Source organism: Heloderma suspectum, chromosome 2 (genome assembly GCF_057233095.1).
Source record: "Heloderma suspectum isolate Gila_16-S chromosome 2, 16-S_ref, whole genome shotgun sequence".
Taxonomy (NCBI): domain Eukaryota; kingdom Metazoa; phylum Chordata; class Lepidosauria; order Squamata; family Helodermatidae; genus Heloderma; species Heloderma suspectum.
Window position 1 is genome coordinate 270,943,080 of NC_139459.1, and position 24,731 is coordinate 270,967,810.

General features: G+C 40.6%; 1 protein-coding gene across 4 annotated transcripts in view; it reads left to right on the forward strand.

The window, feature by feature from the left end:
* GALNT10 (polypeptide N-acetylgalactosaminyltransferase 10) overlaps window positions 1–24,731 on the forward strand; it is a 108,313-nt gene that overhangs the window by 14,794 nt on the left and 68,788 nt on the right. For 2 of the 4 annotated variants that reach the window (XM_084839220.1, XM_084839224.1), the window contains exons 2-4: window positions 20,618–20,720; window positions 22,755–22,893; window positions 23,529–23,695. In XM_084839220.1, coding sequence (XP_084695346.1) covers window positions 20,618–20,720; window positions 22,755–22,893; window positions 23,529–23,695 — 409 coding nt within the window. Of the gene's footprint in view, window positions 1–15,501; window positions 15,757–15,796; window positions 20,721–22,754; window positions 22,894–23,528; window positions 23,696–24,731 lie in introns of those variants that run through there. The other 2 variants (XM_084839223.1, XM_084839222.1) reach the window with 2 other exon arrangements.

Below are 24,731 nucleotides of genomic sequence, written 5' to 3' on the forward strand. Positions count from 1 at the left end.
TGACAAACTAGCTAATTTATTGAGGTCAAAGCCCCTGAATCATTTTTAATAAACGTCTTTAACAACTTGAGTGCGCCAACAATTTCTTATCTATTTAATAGTAGAAACAAGCATATTCTTCTGCTAATAAACTTTTTCAAAACTTGTCTTTCCAACAAATTTGACCAAAAACTAATGTTGACTCTGTGTTGCGTTATTTTTATATAGATCAGACTAACTATAAGTATGAAATAAACACATACTTGTTCTTATTAGACATGCTTTAAAACTTGTATAGGCTTGTCGTGTCTCTCCCATCTCAACCATTCTTACTATACTTCTCACTTTTTGCTAAATAACCATTATGCAGTAAATGCCCTTCAGAATTGTGACAAGTAATACAACTTGTGTAGAACATAGGAAGCTGCCTTCTACAGGGCAGGTTCACATATCATGCTAAGCCACCCTGAGAATAAGCCACCATGGGTGGGTTGTTTCTCGCTAAACCAACAGGCAATCGGGCGCTGTGTGGCTTGCCATGTTTTGTTTCCCCCCTCAGTCCTCCTGCCACCTCCAACATGTATCCCAGGTGCCTTTGCAGCAGAACTCAGTTCCTCTGTCCCAGTGTCAGCATCCTTTCTGCAGTTCGCCTTCTGGAGTTGACAGCTCCTGTGGGAAACAACTCCGCCCCCGCCGCATCAGATCACCAAACAGAATTAATTTTCTGAGCCCTTATGAACGCAGTAATGTGTTCGCAAACTTGGGGGGGAGGGTCTTGCCTGTCCGATACTTAGCCCAACATACCCTCTTGTCAATGTCCTTGTCAGTTTCATCCTCCATTTCAGCAACTTTTCTTGCTAGCAAACAACTTTTTTTAAAAAAAGTCTGCTTCAGGTTACACTGAAGTAAAAACACCTGCCCCTAAAGTCCCTTTTCTCCTGCAGCTGCCAGCTGCTTTCTGCTTCCCCCTGCCCCTGCATCACATTGCAAAAAAGAAATAATTTTTGAGCCCTTATGAATGCAGGAACACATTCTCAAGTTTTTTCTTTTTAAAAAACAGAAGGTTGGGCTCTTACACAAGAGTGCAAGACTGTCTGCCCAATATTTAGCCAAACATACTCATATCCCCCTCTTGTCAATGTCCTCCACTTCAGTGCTTCTTTTCCTAGCAAACACCTTTTTTTAAAAGGCTACTTCATGTTCACTGAAGTAATAACACCTGCCCTGAAAGCTCCCTCTCTCCTGCAGCCACTTTCTTCTCCCCTGCCCCTCTTCATGCTTGTCATTTCCCTCCACTGGTCTCCATTACTAGTTGTCACATATACATATGGATTACAGAGCAGTGAGCAGGGTTGCTAAACATATGCAAATGTCATGGCAAAGCAGTGAAATAGAGGGGGGAAATTGCATAAATCTCATGGCAGAGCAGTAAAACAAGGGGAAATTTATAAACATTTCCTAGCAGTGGACATTCACTCCTGTGCGCTTGCACAGGATCAAAAATCATAATAAACTTGCACATGTGTTCAGGACATTCTCTGGCGTCCTTCTCTGTTTTCAGGAGCACAGGGCAGAGGGCACTGAGAAATGATGGGGGAGGATGGCAGTGGCACTAGCAAGATCATAAGAAGTCGTAGGGGTTTTTGCTACTCTTGCCATTCTCTAGCCATTCCCAACAATCCACATTGTTGTGGGTTTGATGACATAAGGACCACCATGGGTTTGAACAATCCTACAACAAGCGATGGGTTCTCAGGGTTGCTTGTTCATGAAAAATAAGCCACTCTTTGGAAACCACACCAGGTTCGCACAACAGAACAACCCACCATAGCTGATCAACTATGGTGGCTTGTTGTGTCATGTGAACCCAGGTCACTGGGTCAGACCTTTGGTTCATCTAGCCCAGTATTGTTGACTCCGACTAGCAGTGGTTCTTCAGAGTTTCAGGCAGGATTCTTTCCTAGCCCTCTCTGGAGATGCTAGGGTTTAAATCGGGGACCTTATGGCTGCAAAGCATATGGTCTACGGCTGAACTACAGCGCCTCCTTAGAGTTGGCTTCAATCTTTGAGTGCTCAGTATTTTTTGTACCAAGGTAGGCTATTTTGCAGAATAGTCATACTGAAGTCAAATCTTCAGGAAGATACTTTCTTTTTTTGGCTGAAATGAGGTTTGTCTTCAGATGCTAGAAGCTTTAATTGCAGTGCTTGTATATAAGGAAAGCTGAGTCAGCTACCTGTTATTCAACATAGTCATCATTCCTCTTACATTTTTTACAAGAAGTTAGCAAGGGAATGTGTTGAAGCTACAGTGTCATTCCGGAATGTTGGGTCAAATCACACTCTGTTATTATCCTCTTTATTGATAGCAAATCTAGAGATATAAAATTTCCAGACATTTTGTGGCCATGGGAAAAAAACTGGGGTTTTCTGGTTTTGGGGAACACACACGAAGATTTTGGGAAAAATTGAAAAATAAGCAATATTTATTTTTTTAGCACTCTTTACAGATCTAGAGTCACTTTGTTGCTTTAAGACATCCTTCCCCAACCTGGTACCCTCCAGATATTTTGGACTTCAGCTCCCATCAGCCTCAGGCAGCATGGCCAATGGTCAGCAATGCTGGGCACTGTAGTCCAAAACATCTGGAGAGCACCAGGTTAGAGAGGGCTGCTTTAGGAACATAAAGCAGTGTTTCTGTTCCTAATGTTATTTTATGTATAACTTAATTTGCTCATAAAATTATCATATTTTAAAACTTTAAAAGTAAACTCAGTAAATTTGTGATTATTATCTGAATAAATTAGAACTACATTAAATGACTGCTACAGCATCAGAAACACAGGACTCTGTAGAACAAAACCCAAACTGTGAAGAATGCACGGTGGAGACTCCATACTCACATGTTGGGAAACTGAGCATAAATATCAGTAAGATATACTTTAGATCAATAATTTTAATAAGGAATGAAAGAAACAACTATGCTAGGAATCTTACAGAGAGGATTAAACATTTTTCCATTATTTCTAGACGTTTTACATCTCTAGTCTTTCTTTAAAAGTGCTCTTATTACATAGTTTTTTAGAAATCATTTTAGGGGAGAAAGGTTGGGTAACGATATATAAATACTTGGTCTTGAATTCTAAAAGAAAATATTTCATAATCCAAAACTGTTCAATTTTTCCAGGTTTTTGGAAAAATCTGTTGGGGCGGGGGGGGGCAGAAAAAAACTGGCATTTTCCTGGGGTTTTTTTGAGCCTTCACATGTCTAAGCATACCTCTGAGTGAGATCTTTATGTAGCCAAAACGGTACCATCCACACACAGGAGAGAAAGGTATCAACAGGCATGGGGAACCCCAAGATTTGCAGAAGTACAAGAAGTTTTTTTGGGGGGGGGAATTAAGCGGAAGGAACCCCAAAACAGCTCAATGAGGACTGAGCATGCTGAGTGATACTGGTTCACAGAAGGAGAAGACAACTAGGAGGAGATGGATAGAATGGAGTATCATGAAAGAGGCTGGCTTGCTGGAACTCTAAACAGGAAACAGGAGCACTCCACATTGCAACATTTTGTTGTAGGCCCCACTTCTTTTCTGAATGCACGTGCCACCCCTAGCTACTAAACCAGTAGCAGAAACAAAACATGCTTTAGTGGCAGAAAAAAGCATAAAGGAAGGGAATGTTTTAATTATGTCTCTTGAATCCTAGACAAGTATAGTTTCAATAATGTAAATGTGTACCAGTACAGTAGGAAAGTAGCCAGCATCTGTGATAAGAATTCACATGCTTCACTAGTCAAATACAAATGAGTTTCTGGAGTGCTAAATAAACTGGAATCTGGCTGTATTTGAAAACACTTGACGCACTGTCACATAAATGCGAGACAAATGCATGTTTTAAAGGCATGTACTGGGCAGGAAACCAAACTGGATTCCTGGATTTTCTGGATTCCTGGTGCATGCACACATCTTTCTAAACACATTCTTGTCTTTCTCACCTACTATAATTAATTAATGTTAATTAAATAATGTTGAGCTTGCTACTTCTTGCTAACTAGCCAAGTACATGGGCTTTGTGGAGGAATTTGAAGATAGGGAGAAAGGTAGCAGCATGTAGATTTTCTTCAGGACGTCTCTCTGATTATCTTTCTTTTTATCTGGACCTCTTCTGAACAACAATCCCAGAAAATCAGAAGAAGGAAATAGTGTGCTTACATTAGACTTCCTAATGCTACAATTCTAACTATCCTTATTGGAAGTAAATTTATTTTAGATGGAATGTATTTCATTATTTGCTTAAGAGTAACATTGATATTGAATGGGTTGATCCCAGTTGCTGCTTTGAGAGCCAACACAGATCCAAGGTTTCTTGTGTTCCTCAAGATAGCCTTGTATACTATGGAAAAATGCTCCCCCTAGGTGACTGGATTTCCTAATTCTCAGGAATGTTTGGCCCCAGAAGCATGTCTGCCTTGAAACTGCAAGCAAGTTTATATGAAAGCTCAATAAACATTAACCTTACAATATTCATTGTATTTCAATGGAAGTATATTTTCAAGCATTAAATAGGGAGAGCAAAAAGGATCTGCTTTTCTTTCTACAATTATTTCTAGAGAGCATGAATTATCAGGACATACATGAAGAATCCTATATTTATAGTCCTTCAAATGAAAATTGACAAACTATAGTTGCCAATCCTTACATCAGCCTTTCCCAGCCTGGTTTCCCCCACCCCCCGATGTTTTGGATTACAACTCCAGGGCTACAACTTCCAGCATTCCTGACCATTGGCCATGGTGGATGATGCTGATGGCAGTTGTAGTACAAATCATCTAAAGGTTGGGGAAGGCTTACATTATTTCATCACATCACTTGATCAAGAAAGCCAGTGGTAGTGTTTCTTGCTAAAGGATTAGGATTAGTAGGAACAAATGAACAAAATAGGGAGAAAGATGGCCTTGTCTAAAATAACTGAACAGCCAAAATATAAAATAGTTTTACAATAAAATGTGAAATGAATAATTTCTGTCTGCAAAATACCGAATCACATTTGGCCACTGTGACAAAAATACTGTTCAGACACTTTGACCCCACTCAGCACTGCCAGTCCAGACTCCAGATGCCCCAGGAATTTGTCACAAGCAGCAGCCTGGTCAGCCTAGAATCTTGCAGCTTGCCCAGGGACATCTTGGAGAAAGCAGGAAAATGTCTTCCTCTCTCCCCCTCCACTCCTAATCACTTTATATGGAAAGACTTTTGAAAAAAAAAAACTGGTTGTGGCAAGTGATCTCTTCCCTACCCCCATTCACCAGTTTGTTTTGGATTAAGAGTCTTTCTGCACTTACCTATTGTGTGACTGCGAGTGGAGATTTACATCATGATTGTGCCAATCCATGTGCTAAGTGTGTGTGTGACAGTGTGAGTGCATGTGTAACTTGTGCATGTGTGAATGAATATATTGTGAAGTTTGTGTGTGCGCGCATGCACATCGATGTAAATTGTGTGACTGTCAGTGTGCGTATATTTTCTAAACAACAATTGTACTTGAAACCTAGTTATTAATGTTTAGAATTCTAAGCCTTAAAATTGTAGTGGCATGCAATTTGTGTGTGTGTGTGTGTGTGTGTGTGTTTTAACTGGACCAGAAGACAAAACTACCAATATTGGACAACATCCAGCATCACACTGACAGAAGGGAGTTCCAAGAAGCTAACTTCTCCAAACCCCCTAAAAATACTACACAGAGAGTCGGGGAATCCATCTGAATGGGATGGGTTGTGGTGTGTGAGGCTGAAGGGTGAAGGGAATGCCTAAAACTCGAGTGGAGGCATCTTACGTGAGTGAAGTACTTTGAACATTTGAAATGTTTTACATAAGTATTCATCTGAATTTTTCTCCATGATTTATCCTTTCCAAACTTTGTCTTTTTATTCATAAAAGTAGGAGTGCTATTTCTCCCCCACCCATACTTTCCCCTTTATGTCTTTTGGTTTTTAATGTAATAATGGATGTTTGAAAGGGGATCTTTTTAACCCATGCTGGAAAAAAAAATCTTAAGGGCTAATTAATTGACTCCACATCACATCCCTTTATTGAAATGCAGACTAAGCATATGATTTTGTTCAAACATATGCTTTTGATTTTCTTTTTCAAGAACTGGTCCAGCAGGCAACTTTATTTTCCTGATCTATTATAACCAGCTGCAGATGTTTTAGACATCACTTTTTAATGGGCTTTGACAATGTCTTCGAAAAGCCAGCTGTTTGGCAAACTTTGGATGGGCTATAAATATATTCTGAAGATGTGATTGAAGTAAGGCTTTATGAATTAAGCTCTGGAGTTGTATGTTCATGCTCTCCTTGTGAATTAGTTGCTGAAAAACATTTTCACATCACGCAGAAAAGTCATATTGATTTTGGGACCAGATGCCTTCCCTATTTTCTGACAGGAAAGATAAACTGCTGTGTTTCCTTGTATAGTTTTAAGATGTGTATTTGTCTTCTATCCCTGACATTTCTCTAGCCGAGTACACAGATATCTAAAAGGACTAGCATTCATAAGGGCTTGCTTTTAACAATAAATTACATCTGTCTTGCATAAAAGGAAGGGCTATTGCATCACTGCTACATTGTCAAAATGAAAGGTATGGTACATTTTTGGTTTTGTTCAAACATAGAAATGTGAATAAGTGAAATGAAATGGTAGAGAAGATTTAGAATGTTAGTGTTGCTTGATTATTGCTTGTGAATTAAAACAGTGCATATGCAGCTCTGTGGGAACTAGTCACCTGCAGCATCTAGGCATGCTTTGAGGAAAATGTCATGTTTCTACTTACATTTCTGACAGAGAGTGGTATGGGAAAACTCCTTGCCTGTGGCTGAAAGTTAGACGACTGGGACCTACTGTGGTTTTATCTGCATCTTCGTGCATTTACAAATGGAAACCATGTGGTAGATAAATATCCCTCGACACCTTGTATCTGATGGGAATTCTCCTATTCATAGCTTTTATTATTTGTTCGTTATGGCTGGAATCCAAACCAGCGTAAGCAGCTGTTCCACTCCTACATATACGTTTTTAAACTCCTTCCTTCAAGCAACAGTCCCCTACATGCCTTAAAAGCCCTCTCCCAAGGTTAAGAGGCCCTCCAAAGCAGCACCCTATAAGGCATGTGAGACTGCCACTTGACAGAATGTCCCCCTCCGCCCCCCGCCCCAATACATGAGGGGAAGTGCTTTCCACCCACATGCACGTCAGGGATTTGATCTCATTGTCCCAGTTGGATCCAAACTGATCTCTCCACAGAAGTAATCCTCCACAGAATAAGTATGGATCAGACTCTATATTTTTTATCCTGCTTTTAAGCCTAAAATTAACTTCAAAAGCATCTCACAGAAATTAAAATCCAATACAGATAATTAAAATGCAACACAAAATGCTGCTTGGAGGGAGAGAAGAACTCAGCTAGGGCTTGATCCAGGCAGGATGAAAAGAAATCTGGCGGTAGCCTCTCCTTTTTGCCAAAGCTTCAGCAATTATCATTAAAAGTACTTAGCAGCACAGTGCCAAAAAAAAATCATCAAGACCTCAGCAATTATAGATTTGAACAGTTGTGCACGTTCTGACTCTGTATCAGAGATGGGGAACCTGTAGCCCTCTGAATGTTGTTGAACTGCAACTCCCATAATCCCTGATCATCATGCTAGCTGGGGTTTATGGGAGTTGGAGTCTAACACCATCTGGAGAGCCACAGGTTTTCCACCCCTTCTGTATGTGCTGATCTTCAGGAGACACGTGACAGCTGTTTGCTCTCAGCTCTTCATATTAATAATCAAACGGAGCCCTTGCCTCAGTACTTCAAATGGATTATTAATTATGCCACCTTTCAACACAAAATCTCTCAAAGCAGTTTTCAATCAGTATCATAAAACATTTTTAATGCATGACTAAAATTTGTGCAGGGCCAAGCAATACAGTATAGATCTGTAGATACATCATTATACAGTGACATTTAGAAAGCATGATTTCTTCCATAGCCCACATGTTAGTTTTGAAAATAATCACTCTTAATAGATAACTAGTTTTAGTTAGGTTTGGGATTGAGTGTGATCTTATAACCCTGGGGGAATTTTTTTCTTCCTTTTGAGAAGAGGCTTTTGCCTATGACAGGGTTTAGATTTTGCCCATCCTGGAAAATTGTGCCATTATATTTCCTACAAAGATGAGAGTAGGCTGTCTCTTAGCTTAGGAACCTTTTCAGTCTGGAGTCCTAGCTCTGTAAAACAAATGCTGAGTCACAAGTGTTTTACCAAATCAGTTCAAATACTTTCTTTGTTAAAATGCTAGTCAAGGCAGGTTTAATATCATAACTTAAAAATGCTTTACATGCCTTGCTGCTCTGCAGTGTTACTGGTTTTAGTAGAGCAGGAGTTTGGAAATATTCCATTCCAAGGAAGGGTCACATATGTGTCCAAGGCTACATTTTCTTAAGCACATTGTGGGGATTCCTACCTTGGGGTAGGAATAGAATCATAGAATAGTAGGGTTGGAAGGGGTCTACAAGGCCATTGAATCCAACCCCCCTGCTCAGTGCAGGAATCCAAGTCAGAGCATCCCTGATAGATGGCTGTCCAGCCTCGACTTGAATGCCACTAGTGTGGGAGAGCCCACCACCTCCCTAGGTAATTGGTTCAATTGTCGTATTGCTCCAACAGTCAGGACATTTTTGCTGATGTTTAACCGGAATCTGGCTTCCTGTCACTTGAGCCCATTATTCCGTGTCCTGCACTCTGGGATGATCAAGAAGAGATCCTGGCCTTCCTGTCTGTGACAACCTTTCAAGTACTTGAAGAGCGCTATCATCTCTCCCCTCAGTCTTCTCTTCTCAAGGCTAAACATGCCCAGTTCTTTCAGTCTCTCTTCATAGGGCTTTGTTTCTAGTCCCCTGATCATCTTTGTTGCCCTCCTCTGAACCCTCTCCAGCTTGTCTGCATCCTTTTAAAAGTGCGGTGCCCAGAACTGGACACAGTACTCCAGATGAGGCCTCACCAGTGCTGAGTAGAGGGGAACTAGTACTTCCCAGGATTTGGAAGCTATGCTTCTATTAATGCAGCCCAAAAGAGCATTGGCCTTTTTTGCAGCCACATCACATTGTTGGCTCATATTCAGCTTGTGATCGACAACAATTCCAAGATCCTTCTCGCTTGTAGTGTTGTTGAGCCACGTATCCCCCATCTTGTAACTGTGCATTTGGTTTCTTTTTCCTAGGTGCAGAACTTGGCATTTATCCCTATTAAATGTCATTCTGTTGTTTTCTGCCCAGTGCTCCAGTCTATCAAGATCACTTTGAATTTTGTTTCTGTCTTCCAAAGTATTAGCTATCCTGCCCAATTTGGTGTCATCTGCAAATTTTATCAGCATTCTCTGCACCTCCTCCTCCAACATTAATACAAATGTGGAAGAGCACTGGCCCCAGGACTGAGCCCTGTGGTACCCCACTCATTACCTCTCCCCAGTTTGAGAAGATCCCATTGATAAGCACTCTTTGAGTCCAATTCTGTAGCCAACTGTGGATCCACCGGATCGTTGTTTCATCTAGCTCACTTTGAGCTAGCTTGCTCATCAGGATATCATGGGGCACTTTGTCGAAAGCTTTGCTGAAGTTGAGGTATATGATGTCCACAGCATTCCCATGGTCTACAAGGGAGGTGACTTCATCAAAAAATGAGATCAGATTCATCTGGCAGGACTTGTTCTTGACAAATCCATGTTGACTTCGAGTAATCACTGCATTGTTTTCAAGGTGCTTCCAGAGCTTTATAATCTGCTCCAGAATTTTCCCAGGGATTGATGTCAGACTGACTGGTCTGTAGTTCCCAGGTTCCTCCTTTTTGCCCTTTTTGAAGATTGGGACAACATTAGACCTCCAGTCCTCTGGCACTTCCCCTGTCCTCCATGATTTCTCAAAGAGAATAGACAGTGGTTCTGAGAGTTCTTCTGCCAGTTCCTTTATTACTCTAGGATGCAGTTCATCTGGCTCTGGAGATTTGAACTCATTCAAAGGAATTAAGTGTTCCTTGACCATATGCCTATCGATTTCAAGCTGCAATCCTGCCCCTTCAGCCTGCACTTCGCCTTTGCCAGGGGGGTCATAGACCCTCTTTTGGGAGAAGTCTGAGCCAAAGTAGGAATTGAGCACCTCTGCCTTTTCTTTGTCATCTGTTATCGTTTTGCCATCCTTATTTAATAGCTGAACAACCATTTCTTTCCTCTGTCTTTTACTATGCACATAGCTGAAGAAAGCCTTTTTGTTGTTTTTAGCATCCCTCACTAACCTCAGCTCGTTCTCAGCTTTAGCCTTCCTGACGCCATCCCTGCAATTCTGTGCTACCTGCCTGTACACTTCCTTTGTTACTTGGCCTTCTTTCCACTTCCTATATCTGTCCTTTTTTGTTTTCAGATAATCTCTAAGCTTTTTGTGAAGCCACATTGGCTTCTTCTGTTGTCTTCCACCGTTTTTCTTGTTGGAATTGTTTGTAATTGTGTCTTGAGAATTTCCTTTTTTAAAAGCTCCCACCCACCTTGGACTCCTTTTCTCGTTAGCATCATTTGCCATGGGACCTTACTGATCGTTGTTCTGAGTTTATTAAAATCAGCTTTCCTAAAATCCAGGTTACACATTTGACTACACTCGGCTTTTGCTTCCCTTAGAACCAAGAACTCAAGTACAACATGGTTGCTTTCCCCCAGAGTTCCCGTAACTGCTACTTTATTCACTAAGTCATCTCTGTTGGTTAGGATCAAGTCAAGGATAGCCGATCCTCTAGTTCCTTCCTCTACTTTCTGTAGGAGGAAGTTATCTGCCACACAAGTCAGGAATTTCCTGGAGGGGCCATGTTTTGCAGAATTTGTCTTCCAACAAATATCGGGGAAATTGAAGTCCCCCATTACTACTACATCATGCTTCCTTAAAACGTTGGCTATTTGCTTTTCAAAAGTTTCATCCTCATCTTCTCCTTGATTGGGTGGCCGGCAGTAGACTCCGACCATCAGGTTCCTTTTATTCTTTGCTCCATTTATTTTGATCCAGATGCTCTCGATGGGGCTACCAAGCTCATCCTCCTGTATTTCTGTGCAGAGATATGTATTTTTCACATATAGTACAACCCCACCTCCCTTTCTGTTCCTCCTGTTCTTTCTGAGTTGAATACAATGTCAGTTCAGACACAGAATACAATGTCAGTTCAGTAAGACTCAGTAGTAAAGCCCAGTACAAGAAAATGTATAATCAGAACTTGGAAGGCCTGTATAAAAGGTGATGATGACAATTCCCTTCAGTGAATGGTTTGTGACTAAGACTGAGGAAGGAATTTCCCACAAGGTCAGATTGGCTAGCAACTCTAAATCAGTGGTTCCTAACCATGGATCCTCAGATGCTGTTGGACTACAACTCCCACCACCACAGACAGCATAGACAGTGGTCAGAGATGATGGAAGTTGTAGTCCAACAATATCTGGGTTACGTAATGGCTTCTGTACAATATGACTTTCTTTCTTTGCTTAAGTAACTTGACGTTGTTTGCTCTACAGGCACTTGCTTTGACAATGGTCCAAGTGTGGTTTGGATTACATATATTAATATGGCTGTATAGCATTTTATTATTAAGAAATGGTTTTATCTGAACCTTTCAAATGTTAAGAGTTTACAGAAAAATAGGATGGAAATTATTCCAGGTTAATTCATCTAAAGAAAAAGGGTATGAAGAACAGAGAAATATGGAGTCTGGCAAAATGCCATTTTTTCACAATCTGAGAAAAACACTGAATCCATTTTACCATAGGGACTGTACAAAGAATATTGTAGTTTTGACTTGGATTGCAATTATGCGTTAAAATAGTTTTTAAAAGGAATGAGAGATGTACTGCAACCACAAAGGTAAACTGGCAACCCAGAGGCTAAGGCCAAAGAAAAACCCTGCATATGTGGGAGAGAACCTGGTATGGTTGCAAAGCTACTATTTAGATAGAACAGTTGCTTTGTAGTGGGAACTGCTGTAGCAAAAACAAAGCTTTGGCTTTCAGCATTGTTTTCACTTGCATGTGCATGAATCTTCTTGTAATCTCAATATAAGCCTATTTCTTTCCAATAAATACAGAAAGAGGAGTTCAAACGCCCAATTTATTAACTCGTCAGCATATTGAACCAGTGTAGCATTGTGGCTAAGAGAAAAGGTTGTGAACTAAGAGATCTCTAGTTCAGGTCTCACCTCAGCTATGAGCTTGTTAATGTAATGGCCCAGGGCATGTTTAATAGTGGGATGAACTTACCTGCTCAACTTGCAGTCCACCCCCAGGCTCTGCTCTACAGAAAACACACTTCAGTGGGAAGAAATTTCACAACAGTGGTCTTATACACCTGAGAGAAACTAACTTCTGAGGAGCCACACACTAAACTGCCTCAGCTTCAAGGCTGTACTAAGAAAAAGATAGGCCTGCCCAAGCCTCCAGAAAAGAAAGAGAAATTATAACTTGCCTACTCTGTCAAAAATACATATATCTGAAGATTCATATCATGGTTGGGTGGCCTTAAGCATGCTCTGTCTGCTTCAGCTGCCACATCTATATTAAAGAGATAGTACTAATCTACTTTAGGGGGTGGTTGTGAGGATTGCTACAAATTAATGTATGTGACTTAGGGCGTAATCCTATCGGGATAGATGGCTGCCTCTGAACTCGGAGGCAACCGCCTATCCAATGCAGGGCAGGAGCACCTTCAGCCACCTTGCATTCCGCAGCTAAACAGCCTATTTCAGCTGTCTAGCCGTGGGAAGTTGGGGGGGGGGGATGCCAGACGATGCATAAGAAGCATCGGAAAGGCACTTCTGCCCTCCCCATCCCCAGGAACGCCCCATTTTTGCTGCTCCGCTCTTATGAGCGCGGAGTGCGGGGCCGATCTGTGCTGCCTACAAGGCAGCGTGGGAAGGGGTGGAGATCACTTCTCAGGGAACCAACCTCGGAGCATGGGCTCTGAGCTCAGTTCTCAGGAACTGACATATCCTATGGCCATCTAGCCGCTGAGTAGCGGCCTTAAGATTGCACCCTTATTTACGTGGAATTTGTATAGCATACTTGTTCTAAGTGTTGTTATTATTTCAAAGGGCAGTATAGGGTTTTTGAGAGCTATTAAACAATACTACTACCTTCAACATATTGAAAATGTGCATACACATTTTAATATTATAAAATATTACATATTTTGCAATATTAATATTACAAAATATTAATACCGTAATATTTTGATTAAGCCATTTCTGCTTAAGCAATGAATGGATTTTATTTACATCCTGTTTCAGGTTTCACATTTGCCAACAGTAAGCGGCTGCTTCAGAAGAAGCAAAGCAAGCAGAAAATATGCCCTATACAACTGTAACAGTTTGGAAACTTCAGCTGGAACAGAATGTTGCAGCAAGGTTGCCTGTGAGAGCCAGGCAAATGGAACATGTTACACCTATTCTGTACCAATTAAGGCTACTTGAAGGACTAGCTGTACCCATATGAGCCCGCCTGTGTGTTAAGATCAATGTCTGGGACCCTGATCTCAGGCCCATTTTTAAGAAAAGTTAGATTAGTGGGTACCAGAAGCAGGGCATTCTCAGTGGTGGTCCCATATTTGTGAAATTTGCATGTCCCCACGAGCAGTCTGTGCGGGTCCATCATTACTGTTTTAAAAAGAAACATTGGAAACATTTATTTCAATTTTTAAAATATTGCATCTTAAAATTAAATGTTAAAAAATTGTTTTATTACTGCTGTCCTCTGGATTTTTAATTCTGTTCATTTTGGAGTTGTGTATATATTTTAAGAATGATGATTTTATAATTCTATTATTGTAGTGTTCTATATATTCATATATCACCTCGAGAGCTTTAAATCCTGAAAGGCAGTATAGAACTGTAGTAAGTAAATAAAGCTTTGTTTACTCCACAAAAAGAGATATACAGTCAGGGCCAGAAATATTGGAACAAAGATAACTGTTTTGGCAGTTAGCCTTTGTATACCACCACATTGAAATTGAAAGGAAACACACTCAGATGGGAGCGAAGTCAGGACTTTCAGCTGTAATTCAAGGGGGTTGACAAAAGCAGGGCACTACCCATTCAGGAAGTACAGCCAGTGGCATACACACACACCATCATTGGTGGCTCATAAGTAATGGAACGAATGGCTGACAAGCAGCTGCATGGCCACATGTGGCCTGTTTCCTGGGTACCCCATGACCAATCAAGCAGATAAAAGGCCTGGAGGTGATTCTGAGTGTTACATTGGCATTTGGTAGCTGTTCACTGGAACCCCCAACATGAGGTCCAAAGAGGTGTCCATGCGAGTGAAGGAGGCCATCATTAGGCTGAGGAAACAAAATAAACCCATCAGAGAAATAGCAAAAACAGTGGGAGTGGCCAATACAACAGTTTGGAACATCCTGAAAAAGAAGGAATTAACTGGCAAGCTCAGCAACAGCAAAAGGCCTGGAAGACCACGGAAGACAACTAAAGTGGATGACCGCAGAATTCTGCTCATGGTGAAGAGGAACCCTTTCACAACATCTAGCCAGGTCAAGAACGCTCTTGAGGAGGTAGGCATGTCATTGTCCACATCTACAGTCAAGAGACGGCTTTATGAATGTAAGTACAGAGGCTTCACAACAAGGTGCAAACTACTGGTAACGCTCAAGAACCGAAAGGCAGATTAGCCTTTGCCAGCAAACACCTAAAAAAGCCTGCCCAGTTCTGGAATCAGATTCTTTGGGCTGATGAAACCAAGATTAACTTGTACCAGAATGATGGGAAGAGAAAAGAATGGAGAAGGAAAGGAACAGCTCATGATCCAGAGCATACCACATCATCTGTCAAACATGGTGGAGGCAGTGTTATGGCATGGGCATGTTTGGCTGCCCATGGAACCGGGTCACTGGTGTTTATTGATGACCTGACTGCTGATAAAATCAGCAGGATGAATTCTGAAGTGTATAGGGCTATACTTTCTGCTCAGATTCAGCCAAATGCTGCCAAATGGATAGGACGCCGCTTCATATTGCAGATGGATAATGACCTGAAACATACAGCAAAAGCTACCCAAGAGTTTCTCCAGGCAAGGAAGTGGGATGTTCTTCAATGGCCAAGTCAGCCACCTGATCTCAACCCAATAGAGCATGCTTTTCACTTACTGAAGACAAGACTGAAGGCAGAAAGACCCACAAACAAGCAGCAGCTGAAGGCAGCTGCAGTGAAGGCCTGGCAAAGCATCTCGAGGGAGGAAACTCAGCATTTGGTCATGTCCATGGGTTCCAGACTTCAGGCAGTCATTGACTGCAAAGGATTTCCATCCAGGTATTAAAGGCGATCCTTAAGTTTGAAATAATGTTGGTTTGTTCCATTACTTATAAGCCACCAACGACGGGGGGGGGGGGGGTGTATGCCACTGGCTGTCCTTCCTGAATGGTTAGTGCCCCACTTTTGTCAAACCCCTTGAATTACAGCTGAAAGTCCTGACTTCACTCACATCTGGGTGTGTTTCAACTTCAGTGAGGTGGTGTACAGAGGCCAACTGCCAAAACAGTTATCCTTGTTCCAGTGTTTCTGGCCCCGACTGTACTTTGCAAGTTTTAAGGGAGATCTTTATTTTCTCAGTTTAATAATCCAAACATTGTCTACTCTTTTATCAAAACATATTTAGAGTGCAGTCCTATGGCCACTAGTCAGCAGCTAGACAGCCATAGGATAAGTCAGTTCCCGGGAACCAACCTTGGAGCCCGTGCTCCAAGGTTGGTTCCTGGAGAACTGACCCCCACTCCCTCCTGCGCTGCCTCATAGGCAGCGCGGATCAACCCTGTGCTCCCTGTTCATAAGAGCAGCGTGGAGCAGCAAAAGCAGGGCGTTCGCGGGGTGGGGAAGTCGGAAATCCAGTACAACACATCCTATGTGTCATCTGGCCACCACTTCCCACACTTCAAGGTCCAAAATAAGCTGTCTAGCCGCGAAAGCAGGGCTGGGGGAGCGAGGAGGAGATCTGTTCCTCCCCCCTCCTCCTGCACTGGATAGGCGGTCACCCCTGGGGTCGGAGGTGACTGTCTATCTTGATAGGATTGCTCCCTTAACAGCATATATGAAAAACATGAACATCTGGGCCAAGATTATTCATGTTCTGCTCTGAAGTACAATTCCTCCTGTTACCTAGGATACTTGAACAAGTAGTTTGAAACATGACTCTTTTTTTTTTTTTTTTTTGCATTCTGTTCATAAGGTACATCCCAATCTTTCTTTGACTTTTCAGAACTACTCAAACAGAATGACCTTGTGAATACATGCTTAATTAATCCCTGGTTTGTTGCCTCAACTAAACTGGCAGTCAACTAAACTGGCAGTCAACTAAAACATTTCAAAGATTTTCCATTGTTAAGTTCCAAGTGCTTATCAAGCATTCTAGTGTCTTCACACAAGAAGACTGCAAAGAAGGAGCAAGTCACATCTTCCTCTGCCACTGGGTAGAACGTTGCCTGCAAGTTTCCTCTTATGTCTCTGTAAGAGAAGAGTTAGAGTTTTCACCCTCTGAAAACCTGTTCCTCAGGGTTGGGAGATCCCCTGGGACAGTATGGGAAATGGCACGCAGTGCTACAGTAGGTGTGTGTGTTGTGGAGAGGATTGGAGAAAATCAGGTGTTCCATCTTGTATGAGTGGAAATTATTTCCACTTGTGCAAAACCCATCACTGGATACAACCCATTAGAAATAATATCAATTCATGTCAAAAGAGGTAACCAACTGAAATTCATCCAAGCAATTGTGAACAAGTGGATGCCAGAGCAAGTTCCACTGACACTTCTTCTGTATGGAGAGGTTAAGGATTCATGAGTCCACTTGCTACATAACAGGATGCTATGTGAATATAGTCATGAGAGGAGAGGGGAAGCTCTCTTCATTGTGATCATTATCACTGCATGGGGCCACAAATAGCTTGTGTTTCATAAGCAGTCAGATTTGGTACTAGCTGTTCACCAGTTGTGCTCTCTACCTCCATTGCTTCAAGATCTTCACTCCGACATATACCAGGGAAGTAAGCCATAGTGATGGGAGATGGTGTCCTGCATAGTTCTAGATTGAGACATTTAGTAAGCACTAAACGTTCAGATTTACAACCACTAAATTTTAAAGTGACTAATGAAAGTACCATCATTATGAATAGAAAGGGGAAATGGTAACCCTCTGCTATCCAAACTCCACTATCCAATCTGCCACTACCTCTGGATACAAATCGGTGGGGCAAGCTACAACAGCTGCTTCTCCTCTCCATCCCACAAGTGATTCTCCATCACAGGTATCACAGCCCCAAGAAAGAGAGGGGGAAAACTGTATTCTACACAAAAAGGGCACTTTGCCATCTCAGTTTTAAACAAAAAGAAAGGAATAGGCTATAGGTTCTGTGAAAGATTTAACATGAACAATGTTAATCTTACACAACTTTCAGTTAGATGTATATGTTATGTCTAGGGTAACAAAGAACGTTACTTTAGAACATACAGTATGTATCTACCTGAAAGTTTTTGGCTTTGGAACTTCGCACATATTTTCAACTGTACGCCCCCAAAATGTGAAATCTATACAAATATTGTAGTCTAGAGGGAAGCAAAGAAATCCAATAAAGTTCCTATAGCAACATGATTTATTTAAATCTTTTTTATTGGTCTCTAAAAAGGATTGCAAGCAAAGCAATGATACATGTAGGTTAAAACCTTCATGATTTAATCTACCAACTTGGGGCTTAGATCTATTTGCAAAGGATGTGGCTTTGAAATTTTTAAAATTGTTGCTATAATCCTAAGAATAGTTACAAGGGAGTAAGCCCCATTGAACTGAGTGGGGCTTATCCTTGAGTAAACTTTCATCAGCATACAGAGATGGAACCTATATAACTCAGAACTCTTGATATTCTATTTGATCAGACACCAAAAGGCAAAATATGGTGGATTATCTATTTTGGCCATCTTATGTGAAAACACTGTATACTTCTGTGCCTTTCGCTTTACCTTTAAATTGACCCTTTCTTTTCTTTAATACATATGATTTTCTGAGCAGGCAGTATGTTTGTCAGAAAATTTTAAAGAGACTTGTTTCCACTCTCAAATGCCACCCCAAGCAAAGCCTCACTGTTCTTGAAAGATTCTTTGATATATCTCCAGGATAGAGTCATCCTGTAGCTCATGTAGTTTGTTCTGCTATAATTCAACATGTATAGTATGTATTGTGATCTGAGAACAGGTAAGCTGAGTTCTATCCTTTTTGGGACAGTGAAGTTCAGGAATTCTGTCAGTGTCAGTATGTTGGTGCTGAACAGTTTGGAGCTACATTACCAATGTCTAACAATACAAGACTGTCTTTTAAGAGGTCATGTATGGCATTTGTGATGGTGTGACTCTTAAACTGTTTATAGCTATTTGATCATTTGGCCTGGGATGGGATGTGGGTGTTGAGAGAAACCCTGGAGGAAGGTGAAGACACTTGATATAACTGTACTGATCTGTCCCTCATTACAACAACCATGGTTGAATCTACACATAGCAGTTATACCGTTATCATAACAATTGGTGCCCATTGGCGTCATCTGTTCCAATAGTTATGATAACAGTATAACTGCTATATGTAGATTCAACCCAAGAAAGACTTAACTGCCCTATGTGGGAGTTAGGAGAGGGAGGCGAAAATGCTATTGCATACCTTCTATAGCTTCTGTTGCTTCCCTTCCTCATGTTCAGATGAAATAAGTGTTCTCCATATGAACTTTCTTCATGGATTCATTTAAAAGGGGCTACTATGCCTGTGAATTCCATGCAATTCCAACAAAAAGCAAAAAAGAAAGAAAGAAGAAGTTATATCCATTTGTTGATCGCCCAATTATAGCCAATGGGGAGACATACAAAACTTCAGATTTCCAACATGAGATTCTGATTGCTAGAATCATAGAGTTGGAAGGGGCCATTTAGGCCATTGAGTCCAACCCCCTTATCATTGCAGGAATCCAGTTCAAAGCATCCATGACAGATGGCTGTCCATTCTCTGCATGACTACCTCCACTACCTCCCTAGGCAGTTGATTCTGCTCCAACACTTTTTTCCTGATGTTCAACCGAAATCTGCCTTCCTGTAATTTAAGCCCATTATTTTGTGTCCTACAGGCTTGGATGACAGCGAACAGCTTGTGGGCCTCTTCTGTGTGACAATCCTTTAAGTACTTGAAAAGTATTAAGTATTTGAAAAGTGCTGTCATACACCCACTCAGTTGTCTCTTCTCTTCTCAAGGCTAAACATACTCAGATCTTTTGAACTTTCCTCATAGGACTTATTTTCTAGTTCTCGGATCATCCTTGTAGCCCTTCTCTGAATTTGTTCTAGTTTATATGAATCCTTCTTAAAATGTGGTATCCAGAATTGGACACAGTGTTTGAGGTGAGATCTGACCAGCACGGAGTAGAGTGGAACTATTACTTCCTGTGATTTTGAAACTATACTTCTATTTATGCAACCTAAAATTGCATTTTTTGCAGTCACATCATGCTACTGACTCATATTCAGCTTGTGATTGACTACAACTCCAAGATCCTTTTCGTATGTACTATTGTCAAGTCAGGTACTCCCATTTTATACCCATGCATTTGATTTCTTTTTCCTAAATGAAGAACTTCTCACTTGTCTGTTAAATTTCATTCAGCCAAATCAGTCTGAGACTCCATAGTTCCTGAGACCATACCCCTAGAAGCAACCTGGTGCCCTCTATACATTGTGGACTACAACTCCCATACACCCAGCCAGGATGGTCCAGTGGTCAAGGATTGTGGGACACTATTCCTACAAAAATGTAGCATTAAGGCAATACCTTTATTTGAACCATCCGAAATGTTGCAAAATAATAAGAATGCTTTTGAATTACTCTTCGTACTATATGCAACAGATCTAATGAAGAATTCAGAAAAAGTCAAACACTTTCTCAGTATTCTGCAACATTTTGCTTGGTTCTAATAAATGTATTGCCCTACTGTGGATTTTGCATCTTCTCTGTGGACCTCTAGCTATTTTTGTAAACAAAAAATTTCACCTCATTATGATTCTGGTTTTATATTAATGTGATAAAATGCTCAAGAGGAGGGATACTCAGATCGGTAACTATTAATGCGTCATTATTTGACCCAGAATATAATTTTGTAATGGTAATAATACTAATTTATATAGCACTTCATGTGTTCACAACACATTATACATATCACCTAAGCAATCTATATAATAGCCCTGTAAGGTAGCTTATTAGGAGTATCCACATAGAGTAGATGTAGAGGCTGAAGCCCCCCCCTTGCTGAAAACAACCTGGTGAACCTATAGCAAAAGCAAGATTTGAACCAGGGACTTCCTAACTCATAGTTCAGTCAGTTACTCGATACGTGGGAAGTTGATATGGAATAGTTTGAAATAAGTGAAATGTTGCTGAAATTAACATTCCATGAAACTGATAAAATATTTTGGAAGTGAGATTTATCAGTCATTCAACTTGAACTTTAGAGTTCTTCTACAAAAGTATAACAGTGGTCATGTTTGTTTAAAGGCTTTCCATGCACGGCAAAAGAAAGAAGCTTACCTTGGTAATGGACAAAGAAAAAAGGACTGGCATGATAGAGATGCTATAAGAAGAGACTTGCAACGGACAGGTATGTATAATAACTCATTTGATATTAGTCATGTAGTACTGTGATTCACAGCCTAAAGATAAAATGGTACTGAGCACAAGGTATTAGGAGAGGATGTACGTCATGGAACCCAATATAAATTACTGTTGGCACAGTTTACAAGAAAATCAGCAGGCCTTTCCGAGCAAGTTATGGCAGTTGCCCTGGGCATATGTTGAGCAAGCTTTCCCACTACTCCAAATGCTTTCCTTTATTTATGATGATCAACTATTGCCAAATGTCCACAGAGGTGATTGTCTATTCCAAGGGAAAGAACTGGGGAAAGTACCGCATTGAGGCTCTTGTTCTTCAAAACTTGGAAATAACGAGAAATAGCATGGAGTGGTTACCTAGGTAGCCACTTTTGTGTGCTGTTTTCCCTGCTCCCATCCTAGGTTTAACCAATTCAATGATATGCAGTATGAAGTCTCACAGCGGACAAGATAACAGGGAAAGGAAGGAGAACTGTATGCAGCATACTGTCCCCAAGGATACCATACCAGTTTTGGGTAGGGAGCATTCCTTGGAAAGTTTAAGTGGTCAGGGTTTCAGTGCAAAGGCCTCCCAAACATGAACTAAATATAAAAGGAAGGGACAAAAATGGTAAATGATGTTAAGCAAAATGGCGCGTGCTATAACATGTAGTTTTGAAGCCAGATAAAATAATGTGGTATGTGGAGGCATGCAATGTCTTCCTGCTCCAGTTGGCTTGTGTAACTGTGTAAAAAGTGTAACTGACTGGCCTGAAAGTTGCAAGGTTGTGTTGGGGGAAGGCAACAGCAATTCTGCATTTGGCCCTAGGCTTAGAAAAGAGGCTGGGGCTGTGGGAAGAACAGAGGATGTGAGAGAAGCTACAACAGCCATGGTAAGTGAGCTGTGGGCCCTGATTTCGGTAGCTTTTATTCACAATAACACCAGTTAGGAGATAGCTTAGTGTAGGTGGGAAAGGCTGTGTGGGCAGCGGTGTGGCAGCAGCATCACTAACAGAGAGTCAGTGGGTGAAGCAGCAGTATCTGATATGGTTACCTTGGCATTTGAGCAAGAGGTGGGAGTGACAAGCTGGCAGATAATCAGATGGATGTGATGAAGAAATTTACATTTGCTAGACCAGTGTTGTGTTCTCCAAAGCCACATAGTGGGGCCAATAGAGGACAGGGGCAGGAGGAATCCCCACAGATTTTTGAAGACACTACTTGTCTTTTGTGAGACAACCTTTCACCAGGGGGAAGAAATTAATGTTGTTGAGGTGAATAGCCTTTTGCTGTCTCCATTGTCTGGTGTACAGTTAAAACAAAATTAGAAAATAATAAATAAAAAAATAGAACACTCAGTACATATACCATACTAAATTTCAGTTTATTGAAAGAAATCTAATGAGTCTACATTTCTGATCTTTTTCAAAATGAGAAAAGCCCTGTTCAAGTGTTCACCTGAGCATGAGAAAAGCTAAAGTGAGGAGGGGATGTGGGCATGTGTGTAAATTGTGCCCCTCAACATCCCTGCGCTCTCAAATGTTTTCTAGATCTTCTCACATTCTGCATAGGTTCTGTAAGCATGTTGAACAGAACCTTTTGCAGATCTTCAAAGGGCCTTTCAGAACTCTTTGCAGATCTTTCCATTGAACACAACATGTAAAAGACAGCTGGGTGCACAGGGACATTGGGGATGGAGTATGTGCATGCCCATGCCCCCTCTGCACTTTAGCTGTACTTGTATGCCAGCAAACACCTGCATAGGGCTAAAGTTACCAAGGTATCTATTGCCAGCACTATTCAGTGTTCTTAAAATTGTATTGCCTACCTCTCAGCTGCTTGGTAGATTAACAGTTGTGGAGTATCTTATTGGGAAATCATACTGTGCCAGGGATGGAATGTGACATAACAAGTATTGCCGACAGCTGCAAGGAAGGAGGAGGCTGGCAAAATGGCTTCTTAAGATTAGAATGTTGGCGAATGTCTATCCAGTTAGGACATTATAAGCATTAATGACTCTACTAGTCTTACTTTGTGTCTCTAGGAAATGGAGAACAAGGAAAACCATATCCTATGACTGATGCTGAGCGAGTGGACCAGGCATACAGAGAAAATGGCTTTAATATTTTTGTGAGCGAAAAAATTTCTCTCAATCGCTCTCTACCAGATATACGACATCCAAAGTAAGAACAAACTTTTGTCATTACTGAAAAGATTTAACATTCTGATTTCCAGAATTGATTTTCTTGTGTTCTGCCTTAAGTGCCATTCATAGAATAGAATCATAGAATAGTAGGGTTGGAAGGGGCCTATAAGACCATCAAGTCCATTCCAACTACCATTGACCTTGTTTATTACACACAGGTCTGTAGTCTCTTAATAGGCCGAGTTATCTAATGCGTTAAACAGGAAACCTGATAGTTCAGCAGCTCTTTTTAAATTGTATTTAAGAGTCAATAAATAAAGAGAAATAAAGTGTAAGTTGTAATGTACACAGCTTCCAGCAGTTTAAAATGTAATTGTGTATATGCACTGATGTGTTGCCTATACGTATTTTTGCTTTCTTTTTTAAGCTGAAGGCTGCTGCTATTTTTCTGTAGTAGGGAATGGGCGTTGAAATTTATTTCTCTTGCCTGATGTGAACCATTGAGAACAATTCTTTCCTTCATGAATTGGTTTAATACATGCTATTAGTCAACTGGATGTTTATATCTGGCTACTACAAGAGATTAAAAGACTGATTACTTGAACTGCTATAATAGTAGTAACATTTCACATATACTGATCAAGCTGGTAACTATGTTCATCCATCTTCTAGCTGCAATAGCAAGCTATATCTGGAAAAACTCCCCAACACCAGTGTAATAATTCCATTCCACAATGAAGGATGGTCATCACTTCTCAGAACAGTGCACAGTGTTCTCAATCGCTCTCCTCCTGAACTGATAGCTGAAATAGTGCTTGTGGATGATTTCAGTGACAGAGGTACCTCAATCGCTCTATCTATCTATCTATCTGTCTGTCTGTCTGTCTGTCTATCTATCTATCTATCTATCTATCTATCTACTTACTTACTTACATAGGCATACATGACTGAATAAAACACAAATGGGATATAGCAGAAAATGGTATACATGCACAATATGCCCTAAAACTTGGATTCTTAAATTCTTCCTGTTTTTTTTCTAAAATATTCTTGGTTTTCCAAAGTCATGGTTTAGAACTGTCATCTTGTGTACTAAGCATGTTCAGGTTTTTAGTGATAAGGAACACATTCTTTTTTCTTGCAAAGACTGTTGAATATTCTAATTGTTATCCTTAATATTAAAGGTACTTCCAGACACAGAGCTCCAACTGCTATAAATCCTCTTCAGCTGTAACTTACAAGCGGAATTGCAATTGATAGTCCACAGCTAAGACTTTCTCAAGCATGCAAACATTTGGAGCTGTTTGAGATATATTTGTTATATTTTCATTAGATTTTAGAACTGTTAAATCGTGAGTGAGCTTGTCAGGTCCTTTCCTTGCCTTTTGGCTGAGACCTTGGGTTCATAAGCACATGAGAATGTGTGAGGCTGACCCAAGGTGGTTCACAGCTACTTTTGATAGATCCTTTTAACTTCAGAGTATAACTATATGAAAATGAAATAAATTACTGCTCAATATTGACATAACTTGTAGATAGTTATATTATTTGCCTGTTGATTTAATAACTCACGTATTGCAGCTTTCATAATAAATTATACAGTTAACTTTTGATCTTTCAAAGAAAGAGGTACCTTTGATCTTCTGTTCCGTTTGCTGAAATGAAATGGGCTGCTACAGCTGTAGACTTAAGTCTGTAGACTTAAGTCTTAAGTTCTGCAACAACAGTGTAGTAATTAGTAATGTAAACAAATCTTTGCATGTTGTCCCATACTTAGAATTTTATTTATTTATTACATTACTAATCTGCCCAGTAACTAATTTTCCCTGGGCAGATTACAGTTTATTTAGTTAAACAACTAAAATGCCATAGTAT